The sequence below is a fragment of the Cucurbita maxima genome, unplaced genomic scaffold (assembly GCF_002738345.1).
Source record: "Cucurbita maxima cultivar Rimu unplaced genomic scaffold, Cmax_1.0 Cma_Scf00023, whole genome shotgun sequence".
Classification (NCBI taxonomy): Eukaryota; Viridiplantae; Streptophyta; class Magnoliopsida; order Cucurbitales; family Cucurbitaceae; genus Cucurbita; species Cucurbita maxima.
Window position 1 is genome coordinate 249,168 of NW_019272039.1, and position 22,399 is coordinate 271,566.

General features: G+C 36.5%; 4 protein-coding genes across 7 annotated transcripts; 1 reads left to right on the plus strand and 3 right to left on the minus strand.

Moving 5' to 3' along the window:
• Positions 1-248: 248 nt before the first annotated feature.
• LOC111496762 (subtilisin-like protease SBT2.3) lies at positions 249-4,928 on the minus strand. 2 transcript variants are annotated; one of them, XM_023147267.1, is made up of 10 exons: positions 4,296-4,928; positions 3,699-3,852; positions 3,132-3,529; positions 2,861-2,956; positions 2,716-2,788; positions 2,350-2,632; positions 1,934-2,265; positions 1,508-1,778; positions 1,148-1,429; positions 249-771 (listed from the first exon to the last, which is right to left on the minus strand). In XM_023147267.1, the coding sequence occupies exons 1-10, from the start codon at positions 4,511-4,513 to the stop codon at positions 416-418; spliced, it is 2,463 nt and encodes an 820-aa protein (XP_023003035.1). In that variant the 5' UTR covers positions 4,514-4,928; the 3' UTR covers positions 249-415. The 2 variants fall into 2 exon arrangements, with proteins under 2 accessions (XP_023003035.1, XP_023003034.1); XM_023147266.1 differs by having other exon boundaries at positions 249-840; positions 4,296-4,925.
• Positions 4,929-6,703: 1,775 nt separating this feature from the next.
• LOC111496768 (small nuclear ribonucleoprotein-associated protein B'-like) lies at positions 6,704-11,142 on the minus strand. Its single transcript, XM_023147272.1, has 3 exons — positions 10,131-11,142; positions 7,000-7,548; positions 6,704-6,919 (listed from the first exon to the last, which is right to left on the minus strand). Exon 1 carries the CDS (start codon positions 10,961-10,963, stop codon positions 10,136-10,138), a length of 828 nt encoding a protein of 275 aa, XP_023003040.1. The 5' UTR covers positions 10,964-11,142; the 3' UTR covers positions 6,704-6,919; positions 7,000-7,548; positions 10,131-10,135.
• Positions 11,143-11,251: 109 nt separating this feature from the next.
• On the plus strand, positions 11,252-14,524 carry LOC111496767 (coatomer subunit epsilon-1-like). Its single transcript, XM_023147271.1, has 7 exons — positions 11,252-11,584; positions 11,669-11,758; positions 12,292-12,443; positions 12,874-13,009; positions 13,108-13,263; positions 13,543-13,622; positions 14,147-14,524. Exons 1-7 carry the CDS (start codon positions 11,423-11,425, stop codon positions 14,238-14,240), a joined length of 870 nt encoding a protein of 289 aa, XP_023003039.1. The 5' UTR covers positions 11,252-11,422; the 3' UTR covers positions 14,241-14,524.
• A 399-nt stretch (positions 14,525-14,923) lies between these two features.
• Positions 14,924-18,502, minus strand: LOC111497176 (UDP-arabinose 4-epimerase 1-like). Of its 3 annotated transcripts, none has more exons than XM_023147872.1 (11): positions 18,209-18,502; positions 17,497-17,681; positions 17,229-17,353; positions 16,900-17,013; positions 16,712-16,819; positions 16,540-16,631; positions 16,300-16,441; positions 16,103-16,197; positions 15,825-15,954; positions 15,561-15,705; positions 14,924-15,468 (listed from the first exon to the last, which is right to left on the minus strand). In XM_023147872.1, the coding sequence occupies exons 2-11, from the start codon at positions 17,555-17,557 to the stop codon at positions 15,242-15,244; spliced, it is 1,239 nt and encodes a 412-aa protein (XP_023003640.1). In that variant the 5' UTR covers positions 17,558-17,681; positions 18,209-18,502; the 3' UTR covers positions 14,924-15,241. The 3 variants fall into 3 exon arrangements, with proteins under 3 accessions (XP_023003640.1, XP_023003642.1, XP_023003641.1); XM_023147874.1 differs by lacking the exon at positions 18,209-18,502 and adding an exon at positions 17,932-18,067; XM_023147873.1 differs by lacking the exon at positions 18,209-18,502 and adding an exon at positions 17,838-17,857.
• Between the last annotated feature and the right edge of the window lie 3,897 nt (positions 18,503-22,399).

Genomic DNA, 22,399 nt, shown 5'->3' on the forward strand with positions numbered 1-22,399 from the left:
TTCTGCAGATTGTTTGTATCAGTCTACTTGCAACTACTAATTGTAAGGTTCCATTCTAGAATTTTGTAGGATCAAACTTTTCTTTCCTTTATTTCTGTTAAATTCTGATTTTAATGCTAATATAATGATTTACCATATCCTTGATGATTTTGTACTGTTAAATTATCATATTTATATATATATATATATATATATATATATATATATATATATATATATATATAAAAAGGCCCTTATGCAAGTTGCAATAGATAAAAGAGGAGACATAAGTCAACCCAGTTATGACCTCACTTTTGAATCTTAATCTTCATTACTAAACATTTACATCAAGAAATGAATGAAAAAATTGGTTAACACACCTCCAAATTATTCAAAAAGAAAGGAAGAAACAAAGAGAATACATCATCCAAAACTCTCATTTAGTAGTATAATATGAGAACTTCCAAATTACTGAGAGAGGAATGTTGATAGTATGGCCTGCACTCCCAAAAAGTCCAATTCTACCAAAGCTAGCAGTTGAGCTGTTCATCGTCGCGTTGAAGAATATTGTTAGCTCTTGTTTCTTGCCGCTGTCTATCGAAAATCGAGTTGGAAAGACCTTCAAAGAAATCCCGTAAGGGGCAGTCCAGCCAACTCTATAGAACTCAGGTCCAGCAATGTTGGTCACGGTTCGTAGCACGACTCTCGACTGGTTGAGTTTCGCAATCGTGACAGAGGGCAAGTTCAAATCAGCTCCTTTGATGCTGGAATTGTACAGCCCGCAGTTCTCGGCTGTGTAGTTGAAGACCACAGGAAATGAGCCATTGATACCGCAAAGAAACGACATATAATCATCGTAACCTACAACAAGCCAACTTGGATCGTGAATTTTACTACCAAAATGATCAGCAAAAATTCTCAGTTTCAAATATTTACGAACTCATTCGAACATGTACAGTAGATGCCTAGTACTTTATGTTCTTCAACTAAATCAACTCAGCCATGATATTGTCCTGTTTATTTCTCAGAAAAATGTCAGTTAGACTGCTACATTTATGTCCAACTATCATCTAAGGCGGGTTAAACCATCATAGTGGATTCTATTGTGTGTCTATTATTAACAACCCCGCAGAGGTCAATCGGGTATAATGTTAAATAAATTACTTACTGGAGTCAAAGATCAACCCCGGGTCGAGAGCTGCAGTTGCATTCACAAAGCCACTTCCCATATCAAACGGCGTAGCTGGAGACCGGTTCTGTTCGGGGTTAGCATAAGCACGCTGAGCCATGATCGGTCCACCGGTCTTGTCGTAAAGAGAAGCAGTTGTCGATAGTGCAGAGGCAATGGCTGAAGGACTAAGAGTAGGGTACTTCTGTTTTATAAGTGAGGCTAGGCCAGCAATATGAGGAGCAGCCATGCTTGTTCCCGACATCATTGCAAAGTTTTCACCTGGAGAGTTGGTAAAAGTTACCATTCATGTCTGAGTTTTCATATCATATGCAAAGCAAAACCGGTTCGGATGCTTACCGAGAAATTCGACAGAGTCGGTGGCAACAGAGCTCCAGGCAGCCCATATGAAATTTCCAGGAGCTACCAAGTTGGGCTTCATAATATCAGAATCTTCAACAGAACTGTCTTCTGGATCTGGTCCTCTAGCAGAATAATACATTATCTGTGGAGCAGTAGAGATATAATTTGCCTTTAATCCTCCAGATATGCTACCAACAGCTCCAAATTTAGAAATCCTCTTTGTTAATCCATTTACTTCCAAAGAAGAGTTGTAGTAATGAAGAAGAATCTGCCAAAGAAACCATGAACTTCAGAACCAAAGAACACAAACACAAACACAATCCATTTTCAAGGCCCACTTTGATGCAAAAAGGCTCTGGCAGGGTTCTCATGTTGATCCAATAAAATAAAATTGCCAAAAGATAACAAGGCAGAGCACACAACCTTGGAATCTTCTGGTGATGAAATTATGATGCCAGGCACCCTCATTGGAGTTGGGTTAAGCCGAAAGCTTAACACAAAAGAATCCATATAGAAGATGACCCCAGCAGCACTCAAGTTCTTCGCTATCTGTGAAGCCTGTTTAACCGTGGAAAGCCCGAGCACGAATCTAATCGAGTAGCTGCAGATTAAAAGTTTCCCTTTGATCAGATCCCGATCAAAGTTACTGGAGTCTTGGCATTCACTCACGTACATGTCCTCTGAAACATGTGTGCCATTTTTCAATGCATGCATTGCAGCAATCAGTTTGTACTTCGTGCCATTATAAGTTCCAGCTGAATACAAAAGTAAGAATTAGATTTATCTTCCACAAAAATAGGATCATCATTAAAATGCGGGCAAGGAAAACAAGAAACTACGTGCAAGTCCAACGCCTGGGATGATGACGTTATTGCCAAGGGTTATAGAGTTAGCATAGGTTCTATCATGAGAAGCAGCACCAACAGTAAAGATCCATGGACTGAAGGAAGACATGCTCTTTGGTGCTGGTCCAGTATTGCCAGCTGCTTGCACAACAAATATACCAGCCTTTACTGCAGAGAGCAGTGCCATGTCTATGGGATTAAAAAACGTCGCAATGCCAGGGGGCCGCCTATTTGGTGTGATTGATAAACTTATTATATCCACCCCATCTTCAGCAGCCTACAAAGAAAACCATAGATTACTATATACCACAAAACACACACAAACAAAAGAATAGAAAGAAGATGAGGCATTCACGACACCTGATCAACTCCAGCAACGACATCGGCAGCGAAACCACCAAAGCTTTTGTACAGTGCCTTGTAAACAGCAATGCTGAATAAAGAAGCATAAGAAAGCAGTCAACACAAGGAAGCGGATGCAACTCATGCAGTAATATGTACTTACTGTGAACGAGGGGCCATCCCACTAGCATTTCCAAAGTGATGTCCAGCAACTACCACTGGAATGCCATGGTTTCCAGCAGCAATTGAAGCTGTGTGCCTACATATATTAGTTTTACTCCAATTACTACATAACCTTCTGTATAGCCTTCCTCTAAAGATAGTACTAATTTCACGAACAGGAATTATATATATCTTATTTTCATAGTTTCAAACAACTGGGCATCTATGTTAGTTTGATCAGCAAACATCCAAACAAAGAAAGAAATACATACGTGCCATGTCCATCGACATCAAATGGCGATGCATAATCCTGAGATGCATTAAATATTCCCCTTGTTATAGCTGATGCTGCAAAATGGCGCGCTCCAACAAGCTTCCGATTGCATGATCCAGACGGGAAATCAGGAGTTACCTCACAGATTCCCGAGAAGTGGGCCGGAATGGGAAACGGATTATCAGTCAAATCATCAGCAAAGCTGGGATGTGTAGGGTCAATGCCAGTGTCGACGAACCCTATCACAATCTCAGCTCCAGCAGATTCATAGCCACCATCTTGAGACCAAGCTCCCTGCGGCAACCCCAAGAACTGTGGAGTATGTGTCGTAGCTGTTCTAACAGAGAAATCCATGACGACATTTGCCACCTCTCTCCTCTTTGAAAGTTTAGTTGCCTTTCAATTAAAAGAAACCAGTAAATCAAAACGTACTTGGTGCATCTCTTTAACTTCTTCTGAGCAAATTTTATCAGATAAACACAAACAATCAAACACCATCATACTTTAAAGTAGGGAAACAATGATGATGAAGCCAAAAAGGAGGGAACATATGACAATATTGTACCTGTTCTTCAGTAACAAACACAGCAAATCCATTGATCAAGAAATGGTAACTGTAGAGCTTTAGATATTTCTCCCCCTTCAAGACCCTCTTCAACAATGAATCGTGAACTCGGGCTATATAAGACCTATATCTTCCATGCTTTCTCGATATGTTTCTAAATAAATAACATGAAAGAAGTAAAGTTCAAAATATAATTTTAAGACATAGCTACAAAACCTGTACGAGAAGGAAACAGATTAACCAGAAGGATTGAACAACAAGTTAAACAAACAATAACTTCTATCAATGATCATTAACTGTGCATCCAGGGCATAGTTTTCTACTTTACATAATAACAAAACATTGATACAGTACACAGAAATTAGCAAAATAATAGTTACCATAGAAGTACCAAAAGTTCAAGAACAAGAAAACTTTGACAGAGAGAAAGAAATACCCAGAAAAAGTTACCAATGTCAACTACTTTAAAGAGGACATATCAACAACTCATGTTTAAAAAAACTACACTAATTGCATGTCTTACACAACAAGTTTTCATCATACTAAGTCAAGTAATGCTTGTATTAGAGAGAGGGGACGAGAGTGATGGAGAAGTACCTTGGTTTGTGGATGCTTAATCCACCAGAAGTAGCAAGCCTAGAAGAAGTGGTATTCTGTCTAAGCTGAGCATAATAATTAGTAGAAGAAGGAGGTTCCTTAAGGGTCACTATGTACACAGCTGTTGAATCTCCAAATTCATCAACACAAGATGTGCATAGAAACATCCCAATACAGACAACAACACAAAGCAAAGGTGCACAGTGAATTATATCCATTAGGGGACACTAACCAACCCAAAACAATGCTCCCAATCTCTGAGTACTCAAATTGGAATAAGGGATGCTCCAACACGAAACTAATAAACTCTAATCTACAGCCTAACAGTTCCAAGAAGGCAGTGAAAAAACAGCCATGAAATCTTCTCCTCTCAAGTGGGGAAGCGATAATAATGGCCAAGAAAGCAGACCCTTCTTCTTTTCGGTGATAAAGAAAGAACCCACCACTATTCTTCACTTTTTGTGCGTCCGTTGAGAGAGTGAGAGAGAAGGTACAGGAAGCGAATACCCAATCCAAGCTTTCTTGGGTACCGTGAATTTGAACGTTTTGTTAACTCAAAGCCAAAAAAACAAAAGGGAAAGAAAATAGAGAGAAATACAGGGCAGAGGCAAGTAAAGACACAGAAATGTTTTCTTTGTTCTTATTCTATAATCAGACTGAACGGAACTTTATGGTGTTGGCCTGTAACTCAAGAAAAATGATTTCAGGAACAAGGCCCATTTTTAATTCAAACAAATACATCTGATATCAAACAAAACGGCTCTTAATATGGAAATCTCATATTATAGCAATGACCCACATCCAAACACAAGTTCAAAATTAAGATTTCATAATAAAGATTGAATTTTTATGTATGTAATGTAATAGGGCAAGAACTTCCATGGAAGTACAAAGTGGGGTACGTGTGAGAAATTAATTGGTCCTCACCCATAAATTTTGCCCCTTTTCTCTTTACTTCATTTTCTTTTGTCTATTTGCTCCCAACGTTCGATTTTTTGAAGCTCACCCGTGAGAGAGAGAGAGTTGTAGAGAGAGAAAATGTGGATACTGGTTTAGTTTTGTGGGAGTATTGTGGGACGGTGAAGCCTTTAGGCGCTCGCACGTGGCAAAAGTGTATTTTATTTAATTTAGTTTCATAATTAGCAATTATAATGGCCATATTATCTCATGAAAATCCACCATTACTTTTCCTCATTTTCTGACTTCAGTTCAGGACCATCTTTTCTTCTAATCATTGTCTTAAAACTTTTACATATATATCAAACCAAATTAGTGAATAATATTGGACTTTATGGTAAAAATTATGTAAATTAACAGTGTATTATTAGTTGAAAAGGAGTTTGATCATGAAGATCACAGTATGGCCAAACATATCTACTTCTTCTGTTTGAGCATGCTATTGGTCATAAATCCTTGAGCACTCCTATGCATGAATAAGTAAAGATATCTAACGAAGAAAACTTGCTTAATTTATTAACTTGGAATGAAAAAAAAATATATATTTGACGAGTATCGTATCGTCGTATATGTTGTTGCTCTGTCTAAACATGCTTTCTGTTCTCCTACTTTGTTTTTGCAGAGTGTTTATTCTATTATGCTCTTTTCAAAGAGAAAATGTAACTTTTATAAGGTATAATTAACTCATCCAAACTTACAATGAAGTTGGTTGGAGTGGAAGGTGAAAAACAAAGGTAAATTAACCATTTTAACTTTACTTTAGGCATGGGATTCTAAAAATCACCATTTGTTGTGAAATTTTATGAGTGTTCTTTCATACTTATGGCATCAAAGGACACTTTATCTTTGTCAAAGTGGTAGGCCCAACAAAAGGACATCATAAGGCAACAGATGTAGTAATTTTGATGTAGTATTGACTGTCTCGAAAGGAACCTGATTCCACAATCATTTACATCACTTCCTCTCTGATTTTTCATTTATAATCCTCCCCCCATGTGGAGCAAACAATTTATGTTGCTCACCAAAAGAAAAGTGCTAAAAGTTGAGTACCCTTTCTTTTCTTCATGTTATAATAACATTTGGAATTATATGATATTTACAGAAAAAAGATGTTTTTTATCAATTACTTTTCTTTTAATTATCAACCAAAAACCTAAGGAACATACAAATTATAATGTTGCAACAAAGAGAGACATTACTGTGAAAAAAAGATCATCAAAAGCATTTTTCTTTCAACACTTGGATTTCCCCTTCTCAATTGCCCCTCACCTTCCGATTAAAAGAGTATGAACTTGGGTGATTGAACTATGCTCAGTACCGTTCAAGGTAAGAGTCAGAAGTTTGATTTTTCTTTTCTTTCAAACAACGTTAATTTATAAATTTACGTCCTTGCTTGTTTCCAAACACCCGGCTTCCATTTTTTACAACAGAACAACACAACTAAGAGAGTGTAGCCCAGAATTTTGAATGCATACAAAACAAAGCATATGGGTCCACTAGACGAATCCTGACCTGTTCATATCTACTTCTGGTGGCACAGAGCAAAGAGAGTGACAAAACATGGCGTGAAAATATGGCCATACCTTTTACAACTTAGATCCTAGTTGGTATATGCCCCCCAAAAGGTGGAGCATAGTTTGATCCAAGCATTCATGGCAATTGTCTCCCTGACAAAGGAAGAAAATTTTGGATTGAGCAAACTACCATTGTTATATGGACAGTTTAGACTAATATAGAGTCAAAGAACCTTTGAAGATACGGCTCTCATTCATGCTACTTGGAAGGTTTTTTTTTTCCATAGAAATCCCTTGGCTGGCTTGAGATGTGCTTCTTCCTCCTCTGTAATCCATCCTTCAATCAATCTTCATTACATTTGTTTGAGGAGAAAAAAATGTCGTATATATATTTTCTCCTTTTTAACAGGATAGATGTCCTAAAATACATAACCTTCAGTTCGTACTATATGGGTTTTAGGTCCGCAAGTAATTGAAAGACCTACATAATGCCTAACACAGATTAAAAAGAGGGGAGCAAGCGAATCTACCTAGAGACATGGCGATCAGGAATGGGTAACTCACATTAAAATCCTGCACTCGAACTACATCTAATTGTTAAATTGCAAAATGAGGGCCACAATTTGCTCATAACAGTACATTGTCGAATCCTACAGCAGCATCAACACAAATTCAGACAGAGATGAACCAAGCTGTATCCCCCTGGCTAGTGAAACGCAGGTTGAACCAACATAAGATAATATCCACTGAAAGTCTCCACAGATCTTCACATGTAAGTATGTCTGCAACAAATACCGATCTGAGTTATTGAGAAATGTTGAATCTCAGATGGCTGTTAAGAAAAATTCAAAAACTTGAGATGACAAAAATTTCCCCTAAAGTCCTGCAGAAAAATCATCTTGGTTTACAACCTGGTAACAGCCTTTACTACCCCAATATACCTATAAAGCATTCAGATCTTGTAAACAGGGGGCACATTTTACCAACAGGGTTGCTGGGATAGAGAAAGCGGAAAAACAAACAGTTTCAGCACAGAGCAACCAATGAGACAGCTCCCCTAAGTGATAAATTAAACATACAATTCAAAGTGTCATCAAGGAATCAAGAAATACACGATTATTAGTGTCTTTTCCATCCTTATTAGAGGTGTCCATTTTACCCACGGGGCCCAAACGGGGAGGGGATTCCCCATTTAGACGGGGAATGGGGGAGAGGAGTGGAGAACATTTTTAAGCGTTAGATAAATAGGCCAAGGAGTGGATTATATTCCACATCTACCATCTATTAGGATTTATAAGATTTTTTAATAAACGGAAAAAAATTACTTGGAGAACCCAACCCAGCAAATTCCTCACCCTGATTCTTGCAAAAATAAATGAAAATTTTCACAGGGATAAGGAATGAAATAGGTGACAAGAATGGGGACGGGGAAGGCTTCCCTGTCCCCACCCCATGGACATCTCTGATCCTTATCAATAAAACCATACAATTTAAGTTTGTAACTAATTTTCTGAGTCAATGACTCAATTGTGGAAATTAGGGGACAATATCAATAGAAATGTGATTGCAGAAATATTAAAAAGAACAAGATCTCCCACTGAAGCATCCTTACTTTCGATGCCTGGAAAATCCCAACCTCATCGATAACAAGGGATATCTATGAACTATGAAGCTGAGAAATAAACAACTTCTTGGAGGAAATATTCATGCAATACAAAACAAAATAACAATACCCTTACAGATTTCCATTCGAGAAGGATGTTTATAGTCACAACTTGGAAAACGTAAGTCACACTGATTATTTGTAGGAACATTCAGTCAACCCATTTAATCTTCATTGTAAAAATCTTTCTTTTATGCAACAAAAGGTGTTTGCCTATTGAAGGATCTGTCAGGGAACTTGGAAGAAACCCCAAGAATGTTAAGTTTTTCCTACAGACCCACTTTGGCATTCTTAAAAATATCATAACTTATTAAGGAACCAGAAAAGAAATCATATCCTAATCACAAAGCAATGAAGAAAAAACCTACTATGAGAAGCTATAGAAGTGCAAAAAAACAAGCAACAGTATCCTAACTCCTGAACAAAAAAAGACACGACAATGACAAAAAGTAGACAGGGAAGAAGATTTGATGTATCTTTTAAGATAGCTGTGTTCTGGCAGGGGTTTTCCTCCATCCCTTGCCCCTGGGATGTCCCTTTTCCTTTTTTGGATAATTTTATTACACAAAGTTTCAAATTAAAAATGAAAGAAAGAAAAAAATATATATATTATGTTAACTTTCTTCTCAGCTTACTACATCTTTTCATCTACGCATTGTTTATAGGTTTGTTGTCAGTGAAACATTGCTGCTTCAAACTTTTGGTATCAAGCGTTATTCAAGCAGATAGGGTGAGTGTTTTTATTCTCTACTAATAAAACAACCCAAGGGGATTACAAAAAACCTTCCTAATTGGAGTCACAGGTGTTATTAAAAAAAAAGGACTAATCCGAGTTGATTGGGTCAGCTCTAATGCATAATCTGTTTGATTTATAAAACCAATTAGACAAGTTGGCATTGGAAAAATCCTTCAGCAGTTATTATGTACAGTATATTTGTTAATAATTGAACAGATTCATCAAAATTTCATGGACTAAATTGTTACTCAACAGAAAAGTACGTACCAGATGTGTTGTTTAACCAAATAAATACTATAGAGATAGTGTACTGCTAGGTCTCATTGGGTTCTCAAGGGAAAATTCTAGAACTGAACCACCTAAAATAGACTCCCAAGTGGAGGATAGTGTCAGAAAAACTAACACAAGGGAATGACGAGACATCTGTTTCTTTAAAGTGAAATAAAAAAAAGTTCTAATCTTGATTTGTAAAATGAAGAAAATAAATAATTAAAAGACGAACCCATTAAGACAATAAAGCTTCTCCACCTCAACACTGTTCCCCAGACTTCCCTTGGAAAATCCTAAAGCTTCTCTAGCGCAAAGTAGCCAAAAATGATTAATTCAGATGAACTTATCCTTGCCAGAGAAACTAATTTCGGAGATACTTTAGAGCAAAATCCTTGTTGCAGGGTGTCTGTCAACAAGCCAGCAGTAGCTGAACATGTTAAAGTGGCAACCTTCAGAGGCAGTCACTAACTATAAGCAGCAGCCATAAAATAATGGCTAATATATTCAAATGCGATCCTTTCTAAATATAGTGCTCTTAAATCTTAATCAGATGCATCCTTAATTGGTAAATTACTATAGACAGAGCATATCGGTATACTTGACTTCAATGATCGCAAGTTTCGTTGTGATAGCTAAAACGAAGAATTGGACAATAGAGGGGTAATGCTAATGATTTTCAAAGATAAAAGACATACCAGCACTATTGCTGCTGATTTTGTGGGTTGGGCGGAGGCGGCATGCCAGGACGAGGTGGTCCGTAAACAGGAACTAAGCCACCAGGCGGAGGAGGCATCCCAGGTCGAGGCGGGGGAGGTGCCATTCCAGGCCTGGGTGGAGGTGGCGGTCCCCTCATCACTTGCCCTGTTGGTGGAGGTCCCATTGGTCTCTGCGCAAATTGAGGACCTGGGAATGGTTGTGGAGGGGCTCCCCCTGGTCTCGCTGCCGAGAATTGAGGTGGAGGCATACCTCTCCCAACGGGAGGTGGACCTTGCCCTGGAAACATCGGCATCTGACCAGGTGGACGGATAACGGGGGCAGCCGGATATGACATCGGCGGAGCCGAAAGCTGAGGTACTGGCGGGCGAGAGATTTGAGGCTGCATCATCCCCGGAGCGGGTCCGCCCACTCCACGAACTGGTCCAGCAAGACCAGGCTGAGCTTGAACAAGAGGAGCAGTCGGGATACCTCTCCCAGCGGCACGGCCAATACCAGGCCCAGCCATAGCAGCAGCATTGACGGCTTTAGCACGGGACTCTTCAGCAGGCGGTGGACCCTCAACTGTCATGGAAATTACCTCTTCGCCGCGTAGAAGAACGAGGCCAAGGGTACGACGTTCGTCACGTTCCTCATTAGTCTTTTTACCCTTAGCCGGCGGAAGCTTACGGAACTCCTCGCAGTCGCCGAGAACGAGGTTCATATGCCGATCGAAGGCCATGAACTTGCCCACCAATTGGCGCCCATCTTGGATCGTGACCCTCATCCGATAATTAACGTACTGGAGCATCTTGGAGCTCTTAGACATCGACATTGTGCCAGAATTTAGATTCCCTCAACTGAGATACAATCCAGAGCTTCTTCAGCAAGAACTTCAGCAAGAACTTCAGCAAGAACTCCAGCAAGAAGAAACGAATCGAGCGGGAGTGAGGGAGAAGAGCCTAGGGTTTTAGAAATTGGAGCCAAATTGTTTGTTTTCTTTCAAATTTGCTCTTCGAGAAGAAAAAAAAAACAAAGAAACGAAAACAAAACAATGGGCCGAACACAACATTGTCGGCCCACTAGCCCAAGTCCATAACCGCATGCATAGTTCAATATAATTTGCTTCCATTACTTTTTTATTTATTATTTTTTTTCTTTTTATTTTGTTTATTTTTTACTCGTTGATTTTCCCAAATTTGTTCTATTGCTTAGTCGGTCTTCTCTCTGTATCCCTCAAGGCTGCTAGATTCAGATCTAGAAGGAGCTTGGACGAAGAAGGAAGAGTGAAAGCATGGCAGCACCGGATCATTTGTTCAATCTCAGAAATCATTTCTATTTGGGAGCGTATCAGGCCGCCATTAACAACAGTAATCTCCCCAATCTCTCCCCCGATGATGCAATTGAGAGGGATTCCATTGTTTACCGCTCTTACATTGCCCTTGGCAGCTATCAGGTCTGTTCGTGCACATTAGTGTGGTTGTAAAGTATATTGGTGATTGCTTTCAACTTGATTTGATACTCTGTCGTACTCTTTCAGCTAGTGGTTAGCGAGATCGACTCATCCGCCCCCACGCCTCTCCAAGCCGTCAAATTGCTCGCTCTTTATCTGTCTGATCCTAGCAGCAAGGTTTCATTCGTGGATCTATATCCTTTTTAGCTGATTATGTTCGTTTGGAATATAAATTCTTTCTGGAATTCATAGAATTTCAATTATAATTTTGGGTCACACATTTCTATGCCGTGTTACTTCATTCTATAAATTTAAACCATATTTGACATTCATCTGAGTTGACATGCTAAAAGTCTCAAGAAGCGTTTACTGGGAATTCAATGTTGATGACTCCATTTTATTGGCTAGTGACGTTTGGTGCCTTTTCTTTTGGGGGTTGTGGATGAATGAGGATAGGGAGCCAATTCATATTGTGGCAATGAACGGAGTTTTTAGCGTTTCATAATAAAAATTCCTGCATAATTGGATCGATATTAAAAGTCATCTAACGTGTGAATATGTTATGCAGTTCAAACCAACTTAAAAGATTTCAGATTTGACACATAGTATTGAACGATAAATCACTTTCAAAAAGGAATGAATCCGGTTTCTTATTCACAAGATCAGAGTCATTGAAGTTTCTTTACTGATTAATTAATTGAACATTGTAGGAATCTACCATTGCAAGCCTACATGAATGGTTATCAGATCCAGCCATTGGAAACAATCCTACTTTGAGGCTAATTGCAGGAATCATATTCATGCACGAGCAAGATTATAATGAAGCCCTGAAGCACACAAATGCTGGAGGAACCATGGAATTGTAAGTCTCAGTTTGAATGCTTTACCAGTCAGATAACAAGACCTAGCAATCCAAAAGTTAATCGTCCAAGCATGTCACATCTACATTTAATTAATAATATCAATGATGGAAATTTATTAGAATCAAAACTGAAATTAAGGAGAGTGTAATTGAAACTGAAGTTTCATGAATGAAAGAGACAATTTGTAATTTAACTTTTCTGTTTCTCACTGCGTGCTTTATCATCTTAAGTTCCTAATGTAAATTCAAATAGTTGATTTAGGGGAGATATTTGTGAGACTGGACGTGTATAATGTGATTGGCTCAATGAAGCCATGAGAACTTTTGCTCAAAGGGGACAATATCATACCATTCGTGGAGGGTCGTGATTCCTAACAAATAATAATAATGTAATTGGCTCAGGCCTGATGTTGTTTTTTTTACCTTGCAGGCATGCTTTGAATGTTCAAATATTTCTTAAGATGCACAGGTCAGATTATGCAGAGAGACAGCTGAGAGTCATGCAACAGACTGATGAGGATCACACATTAGCACAACTTGCAAATGCTTGGTTAAATCTGGCAGTGGTTTGTAGCTTATAGCATTTTTTTCCTTTACACTGAACGAAGGGACACTAGACTTTTGAAGGTAATCTTATTATTCTGTAATTTTTTTACTTGACCAGGGTGGTTCCAAAATACAGGAAGCATATCTCATCTTCCAAGATTTCTCTGAAAAGTATTCCATGACAAGCTTGATTTTGAATGGAAGGGCCGTCTGCTGCATGCATATGGGAAACTTTGATGAAGCAGAGACACTTCTTCTTGAAGCATTGAACAAGGTAATTTTTTAATCACCGTGCACTTGATTACTTATATTGTATATCAGAAACTGCTTATCTGAGGGGATCAAGGTTAAATTGGCACACCAAAAGACTAAGCCAGAAAAAAAAAAAAAAAAAATCCCTACACTGAACATCTTTTGTGACAAAGTTTTCTTCAATGAATTCCAAGATGATCGAACTTAAGACAGATTGAAAGTTTTCAGGACAACGAAGGATGCAAATATTTTCTATAAATTTCTGATTGTAGATAAGAAGTTGCTTTCATGTTCTCCACAGGATGCAAAAGACCCAGAAACTCTGGCCAATCTAGTTGTATGCAGTCTTCACCTTGGCAAACCAACTTCTCGTTTTCTCAGGTAATGGATAGTGATCCATGGCCAGAAATATTTTCTGCTAATATTGCTCTCTCTCTCTCTCTCTGGTTGTTGGGTTGCAATGCTGTTCTGTAGTCTGCATCTTTGTGGGAATTGGGGGTTGAGGGTAGTTTTAAGAAAGTGATGGTATTCTATGATCTCTTAAATTATAGACAGTTTAAAGTGAGGTTGGAATGACTTTCTGAGAGTAGTATTTTAAAGTAAAACATGTCTTTTTGACACTTTAGAAGGCGCTTTAATGAGGAGTTTGATATTTTAGATTCCTATATGGTACCGTAGGTCTTGTTATGCTCATCTTTGGTTTTGAGAAATTTATTTTATCCTTGTCCTGACTCCTGTCTTCACATTTAATGCTTTCCTGGAAATAAGTTGTGTTTTTATTTTAAGCTATTATGGTGAATTTTCCTGTTGATAAAAACTACCTGAGCAGTTGAATTCATCCACAAGTTGGATTAGAATTTTTCTTTCTTACCATGGCTGCTAACATACTTGCCACAAATTTTCAGCCAATTGAAACTTTCGCATCCAGACCACTTGCTTGTTAAACGCATCTCGGCTGCTGAAGAGAACTTTGATAGAGCTGTCCAGTCTGTTGTTTAGTGAGCCCTTGCTGCTTTTGAAAAGGAGATGAACATTGTTTGCTAGTTTTAAACGACAGTCTTCACCCCGCGGCCATTTACTGTTAATTGGGGCTGTTGATTTTACTCAAATTATTCGGCTATTAAATACCAAATCGAACAAAATGTCTGACAGTAGAAGTTACAAAGCTTGATTCTGGTCATTTTGTATTGAGCTTCATAGATGTGATACATGATTATTTGACTTAAGCATTTTCATTTGTCCTTGGGTTGGAATGAGTGTAAACGACTGCCCTTTAGGTTTCATTGTTTGATATTGTGCCAAATTGCAAGAGAGTACAAATAGAGAAACAGAAGTTGCAGATTATAACCATAGAGTTTAATATCAGACCGCAGGCTTCATTCTGAAGTTAATAATGAGCTATAATCTCAGTATAGCAGAATAGAGGGTGTGCTTGGTTATTAAATTCATTCGGATACCAAGTGGAGACTTATGGATTTAACAAATGGAGTCTTCGATGATCTTTTCAAAATTCCAACCAAACCATAAGCTTATTAAAGTTCAGATGACTCCTTTCAGGACATGAATGCATGCAAATGGCTTAATTTCCTTCATTCACGACTAACAAGTGCAAAACAGATCCAAAACTCATTTCATTTTTCCGTTAGGCATACTTAACGCATTCATTGCACAATCTAGTAATGCAATCTCAAACAGATGATGATGTTGATGGCAAAGGAAACAGGTGACAAAGAAGGGTAATTTCTGCACAGACATCCCATTATTTTCAACTACATCGTTTCAAGTTCATGTGACAAACGAACTGTTTCCTAAAACTACTGCATAATAATAATGTAAGGGCATCGAATGTAACTTCATGTAAAGGTAAATTTTGAATACAAAAAAAGGAAAAAAAAATCCGACCACTCTGCTCCCAATCCATCTGCTGAAGTAGCAACAGAAGCACAGCTGAAGTTAATATCTCAAAGAGTTAAATCCTTCTTTCATTCATGGAGAGCCATTCAAGAGCTTCCATAGCCTTTAAGATGTGACTTTTGCCATCTCCACGCTACCTTTAAGCTTTGTTCAAGATCTGTATACTGAGCTGTCCAGTTGAGTTCCTTATTTATCTTTGTTGGGTCACTATAGACTTCTGCATAATCGCCCGGTCGACGGTCAAGATAATCGACTTTGATTTTAACCCCAGTTGCCTTCTTGCATGCTTCTACGAACTCCTTAACTGATCTACCTGATTAAAACACCAAAAAACAACTCTGAGCTGTGAGGAATGTAGTTGAAGTGTATGTTTTTTTTTTCCTTCATATTTTGAGATGAGCAAACCTTTTCCAGTGCCAACATTATATATTCCAACTTTTCCAGCCTCTGCCTTTGCAAGAGCTTTCACATGAGCATCAACCAGATCAGTGACATCGATGTAATCCCGGACGCAAGTTCCATCATGTGTAGTGTAATCTGTTCCTCTAACCTACAATATTTCAACTTTAATGTTTATTAAGGGCAAACAAAGATGAAAACTGAAAAGGAAGGAAATTTTTATGCAAGTATGAAGCAGGCCGTTTCAGGCGAAAAAGAGGATAATCATACCTTAAGTCCAGGAATAATGCCGCGAGCTGCATCAAAGCAAGCACCTGAAATTCGTCCCTGCTCACGAAGCTCGGGTCTAGGAGCTTCACCTAACCTACCCTCTGGGTCTGATCCAATCACATTGAAGTATCTGAAGTTTTAAACATACCCAGAAACAAAACTTGTAAGCTGTGATAATAATTAGAAAAAATAAAGCTCTGAGAACGAACACAAATTTCATAAAGACAAGCTGATAAAAAAAAGTGTTCAACAAGCGGTTAATATATAACAATACCAACCGCAAGATCATGACTGCCATTTTTGAAGTTTTGGAAAAATCTTTAATGATATCCTCTGCCATCTTCTTGGCTTTCCCGTAAGGATTGATAGGGAGCTGCAGGCAACCATATCAATGTTAGTTGAAGCTCATAAAGGACTCAAGTTTCAGTATTTTGAATAAAAACACAATCATTTACAGAAGGTTCAAGTAAAATACTTGTGGAGTTTCTTCAGTGATCGGCATTTTTTCCGGTTCACCATATGTGGCACATGTACTAGAATATATCAGTTTCTTCACACCATGGGCCGCCATCGCCTCTAGAACTGTCAGTGTATTTGATGTAATATTGTGATAATACCTACATTAAAAGAAAACGTTATAATCAATATGCTTTTCTTTTCCAGCAGACAATTCTTGCAAAAGAAAAAAAAGAGTTCTTCGAGAAAGAATGCTTACTTCAGTGGATGAACGGTACTCTCACCAACATAAGCAACAGCAGCAAAATGCATGACAGCATCAAAAGCATTCTCTGAAAATATCTTGTTAACCTGAAAACAAACATTCACTTTTAGAGTGTTGATCCTAACGTTCTCAAGAAACATTTAAACAGAATATGTGAAGACAGTACAGATTTGGGGTCTCCCAAGTCAGCATAAATGAATTGAAGCCTCCCAGGTTCTGGAAATAGTTCTTGCAGAACCTTCACGGCACCGAGATTTCCTCGTGACAGGTTATCCTATTAAGTTAGAATGGTTAATACAGAGGAGAGAAGAAAAAGGCATATAAAGAGAAGTTGAGAACTGTCAGGAGATTTACCACTATGGTTACACGATAATTGTCCTTAAGGAGTCTTAGTGTAGCATGTGAACCAATGTATCCAGCACCTCCTGTTACTAGAACATGAGTTACCCCCGGCTCACGCAGCCCAAACTGAAGAAAAGTAACATTTCAGAACAATTTTGACTCACTACTAATCCTTTTTCATATAGAAAACCACTTTGTTCTGAAAAGAATTCAGAATTTGCAACATTCAGGAGCCAAACAGGTTCAGATGAACAGTTATCACAAGAATCAGGACAATCAACATGGCCATCTAAACTGCTAACAAATAGACTAAAGAGCTAAGCAGAAGGTGAAGAAGATACCTGGCTTGGGGCACTGAAAGCCGGTGATTGCTTGAGCATGATAATGCATAAAGCTGTGAGGGTGGCGGCCAGGATAATTTTTCCCACAAAGTTGTTTTTCTTTTTGGGATCTGGATAATCCATACCTATAAGAAAGTCAAAATTGAGAGTCCAAATAATAAATCCTAGAAAACTGTGCTTGTTTGAGAGACTGCTTATGAAACAATTATTTGTTCTTGGTTCAAATTTATTTTCAAGATGATCTGATAGTTTCTTTTCCAGAAGTTACCTCCTAATGCTAGAGATCTGGTGGACCTTTGTTGAGTTCTGTTTCTGCCGAAATTTAGCATTTGCCAGTTTCTTCAATTAAATGACCGATGATTTGAAGACCAATCCTCGGCCTGCAACCCGACCACCAAGAACAACTAGATTCTATCTAGCCTTCGAGATTAATTCGATATGAATTATGATGACCTGCAACAAAACAGAAAAGAATAATCAATCATACTGGACGAATGGTCAAACCTCGTTGCTTATAGTTTACCACTTGCAAGAGAATTGTTTAAAAGAAAACTAAAGTTAGAAGCGACCGATGAATTTTAAATTATAAGTTCGTAGAGGAGAAACTACGGAAATTCAAGAGCCATGTCTGGAAGCAAAACCCAATGACTAAATCAGCTAACACGGCATTTTCAGACACACAGACATACACACACCTTTTTACCCGAGAAATAAAATCCAGAACACGAAGAGTCAATTCTGAATACACAAAATGATGTGAGGCACAAAAAAAAGTCAATGGAACGATAAAAGACATGAAATAGAATAAAGAAAAAAGGAAAATTTGTTCATGAGATCCATGCCACCCATGGAAAATTACATCGAGAAACAATCAAAGAAGCAACAAAATGGTAATCAACGAAGGAAGTGTGTGAAACAGGTAAAGAAAAGACGTTAGAAGGAGGTAGGGAGGCATAGATAGAAAAGGGAGAAGAACGCACCAGAGGGAGAAGGAGAGGAGATCCTGAAGAATAGAGGTAGAAGATGGTATAGAACGGGGAAATGAAATGAAATGAAATGATCGTAGAAAAGGAAAAAGAAGTCAGAGGGTCAGCGCGTTGGGGGAAACCCCACATGAAAAAAGGGGTGGGAAATTGAGTAGAAAGGAAGAGGGGGGAAAGCNTGAAAGGGTAGAAAGAGAAATAGGGGAAGAGGAAGGGAGGGGGGCGGGGAGCGTTTGGAGGAAGAAAAGAGAAGGGGTTGAAAAAAAGGCGGAGAAAAGCGTGCATCCATCCACACAAACCTACTAATATAGTTCGGAAGGTGGGGGGGGAAGAAGAGAGTCCAAACATTTGCGTCGAATTTTCAACAAGAAACGGACAGGGGACTATATCAGACACCCAATGATCTTGATCCGGGGGAGATGGGTTTGTAAAGAAAGGGAAGGGTGGGGGGTTGGTTCTCTGGGTACGCCAATTACACGCCCACAGCTATATCAATTTCGAATGCCTGTCTCTCTCCTCATACTCGTCGCTCATAAATTCTGGGGTTTCATTTTCTCTACTCATCATTACTCTCTCATCCAATACATCAAAATCCTACAATCTTATACCCACCTAAACACTGTATCAGCATACACCATCTAAACAACATCAATTGCCTCCCCCTATTTTTTGCACAACTCCTTGTTGCCACGTACCAAAACTATCATAGTCTCTTCAAATATACCATATTACTCTTTTGTCGATTGAAATTAAATCGAGCAACATCGTGACTCAATTCTTCTATCGAACATCAATGAAATAGGTAATGTAAGTACTCTTCAAATATACCATATTAAACACATCGAAATGATTTTGTTTTTAAAGTTATGGAATGAAAAAATCCCGGTAAGGATATAACATTACATGTCTCAAACTTCTAATGGCATGGTCGTTCGTATCAATGTGTCTAACTCCTATAATATACTTTTATATTATTAAATCTCATTTTAAACCTTCATCGAGAAAAGGTAGGGTTATTCTCTCTTTTTTTATTAATTTTTCTATTTTACTTATATTTTAAATAACATTGGCCTCTTGGTTGATAGTGAGAGTGATGGAAGATTAGTAACAGCAGTTACTATTATTCCATTTCATATTTAAATATTCATAATGTTCAAATATGGTACCCTTCTAAATGCATTAAATTATTTACGAAATTCATATGCCTGTCTTTCTCAAAATTACCAAACAAGCCAAGATAATGGGCAATGGACGTTACCTTGGGATTTTAAATAGTTTTGTCAAAAATAAACATTTATTTTTTTAAAAAAAATCATGCTGAAGAAATGTCTATTTTTTACTATTCATCTCTTGACTTTTGTATGTAAATTTTTTGAAAATTATGCAAAGGTAACATCAACAAAATAATTATTCATAAGCTAATTAAATCGATTCAATCCAGTTTTATTAATTTTATCAACTCGATAAGGTTTGAGAAAGAGAGAATTGATGAAAAGTCGATTTTTTTTTTTTTTTTTTTGGCTTCTAACATAGGCAATATATTACGAAATAAGATGAATCAGATTTATTTTCATTAAAAATAAAAAAAAAATAAAAATAAAAAAAGACTCAGTAGCATTAATAATTTTGGAAATGAAAGTATTTCATTCGATGGGGTGTGACAAAAACAATAATATGGTTGCCAGTTCTAATTAATTAATTTTTATTTTATTTTTTGACGCTGAAAACTATAGTTGACATTTGGATTATTATTTTAATTGTTTGGTATTCTGTATTTGCACGTTGTTGACAGAGTGACTCAATTTTCTACTTTATTATTCAATTTTTTTTTTAATAAAATTGCCCTTTTGCCATTTGTCCATTTGTCCATTTTAATTTCAAAATATGCTCATGAGCTATAAATAATCCAATACTTGTTTTTAAATTAAAGTTATAAAGGTTGATTTTTCAAAAATGGATTTTGGATTTATAATCTAAACTTTGTAATACTTATAACAACACGGTAAATTAAATTTATCTAAAATTTTTATTGGAACGTTAATACCCAATTAATGGAATTCTTCGATCATATTTATTGTTCGAAAAGGTGATGTAGCCCATATGGTAGAAATAAATTTTGTATGTATTTGGTTATAACAACTCTTGAATCTCGAGCCACATGACATGCCAACAATAATTTTTTTCCGATCAAAAAAGTAATCGATTCACTTTTATTTTTTTTCAACCGGGGTAAAGACTAAGGTGGAATAAGGAAGGTGAAATTTTTTAGTTTAAATTATTTAATATGATTTATTTATTTCCTTCACTTTATTTCAAATGAAAGCAAGAACATGCTCCCAATTTTCTTAATTTGCCTGATTTTCATGGCCGCATGTCGCTTCTAGACTACAACTCTTAAGCAATATTTAAAATATAGAGTTATTTTTAATGGGCTTTATGAGTTTGGTTTTAATTATACCTAAGAAAGGATTCCTATGCCTTTACTTAAATTTTACTCCGCCCACTATATCTTTATTTATTTTTTATTATTATGTTTAGAGAACTTTTAAAAATCTTATATTCCATTTTGGATATTATTTTGTTAAATAATTTATATATTAATTAATGTTAAAAGAGTAAAATTTATTAATTTTTTTTTTTTCTAGGAAGAGTGGTTAAGAAAAGTAATGTTATGGTAAATTTGGATTAGTCCAAATACCAAAACACAAGAATCTAAGCTTTTACTGGTTGGGATGAGTTCTACCATGTCTTTTTTTTCTTTTTCTTTTTTTTTTTCTTCTTTTTAATTAAAAAAAAAAAAAAAACTACAATATTTAGATAAGGTTTAGTCCTTTATGCAAGTTGACTTTTGAAACTTGATTTTTATTTTCTTAAATACTAACAAACAAAAATAAGTTAGGCAATTTATTTTGGATTGAACTAGTAATTCTACTATATTAATAAAAATAAAGAAAATATAATTTTAAAATTATTAATTAAACACAATTAATACTAAACATTAAATTTGAGGTCTAATGTTTTGATTAGTTGTGGTCATGAGTTTGCATGCACAAGAAAAGTCAAATAAAATAAATAAGAGAGATTATAAAAATGAATTATATTGCTACAAATTTATAAACTATGCTAATTTTAAATCAAATCATGGTGTGGAGCACTTGTATTTTTATATTATTAAAATAATAATTATAATAATAAAAATTTGTATCGAATAATTAAAGAGATAAGAGCAGCCCTTAGGTGGGTGGGGTTAATGGTCATTTTCTTTGAAATTTTGGCGACTAAAACCGCCGTCTGCTTATTTTTAGTCCAATTATTTGTAAATAATGTTGATTTTAATCTTATTTTAATTCTTTAGGATTATTTTTATATTTATTTATATTGCCTTCTTTGATTTAATAATTATATCGGGTATGGTTATATAAAAAAAAGAGGTTGGCATGGGATATAATGCATACAATTTCTTAGTTGACCTTTACAATGATTTTTTTTTTTGTTGTTAAATAATAGGTGAATTGTCGATATTTTGATTTATAATATATATGTCTCAATCAATTAAACTATATTTATGTTGTAAAAATATATGTTATAGAATATTTGTGTTACACATTAATTATTCAACTAACTAAACTATTTTAAGTGAGTAATTCTCATTAATGAAAGATTCCTAATTACTATTTAAGTCGAGGACAATTATAAGTATTTAATTAGGTATACTAAGTGCCGTTAATTAATAAAAAAAAATTAATTATGAACGAGTCTTAAACGTCAAACTAAAGCTTAATTAAGGTTAGTAATTGTTGAGTACGTATTCTACGCATATCATTTACATCTAATTATTGATCATGGATTATTGAAAAAGGATGAAAGAAAAGCTGTAAAAGGAAAAAAGAAAGGAAAAAAAAAATTGAAAATTGGGGAATTTTGTTGAAATTAATATTTGAAGGTGGTGGCTTTTGGTGTGGGGTGGTAGATGGAGTCAAAGCTAAGGTGCTTAGAAGGGACACCATATTATATTACATCTTCAATAAGACAAATAATTAGGTCAGTATCCCCAACTAACCACCTTCGTTAGTTTTTAAATATATACGCTTTCATGAAAATAAAAAATGCGTTGTACAAAAAAGATATTAAAAATAAACTGATTCAATTTGGGATAGTTTGACCCACAATCTGTAATGGGCCAAATGG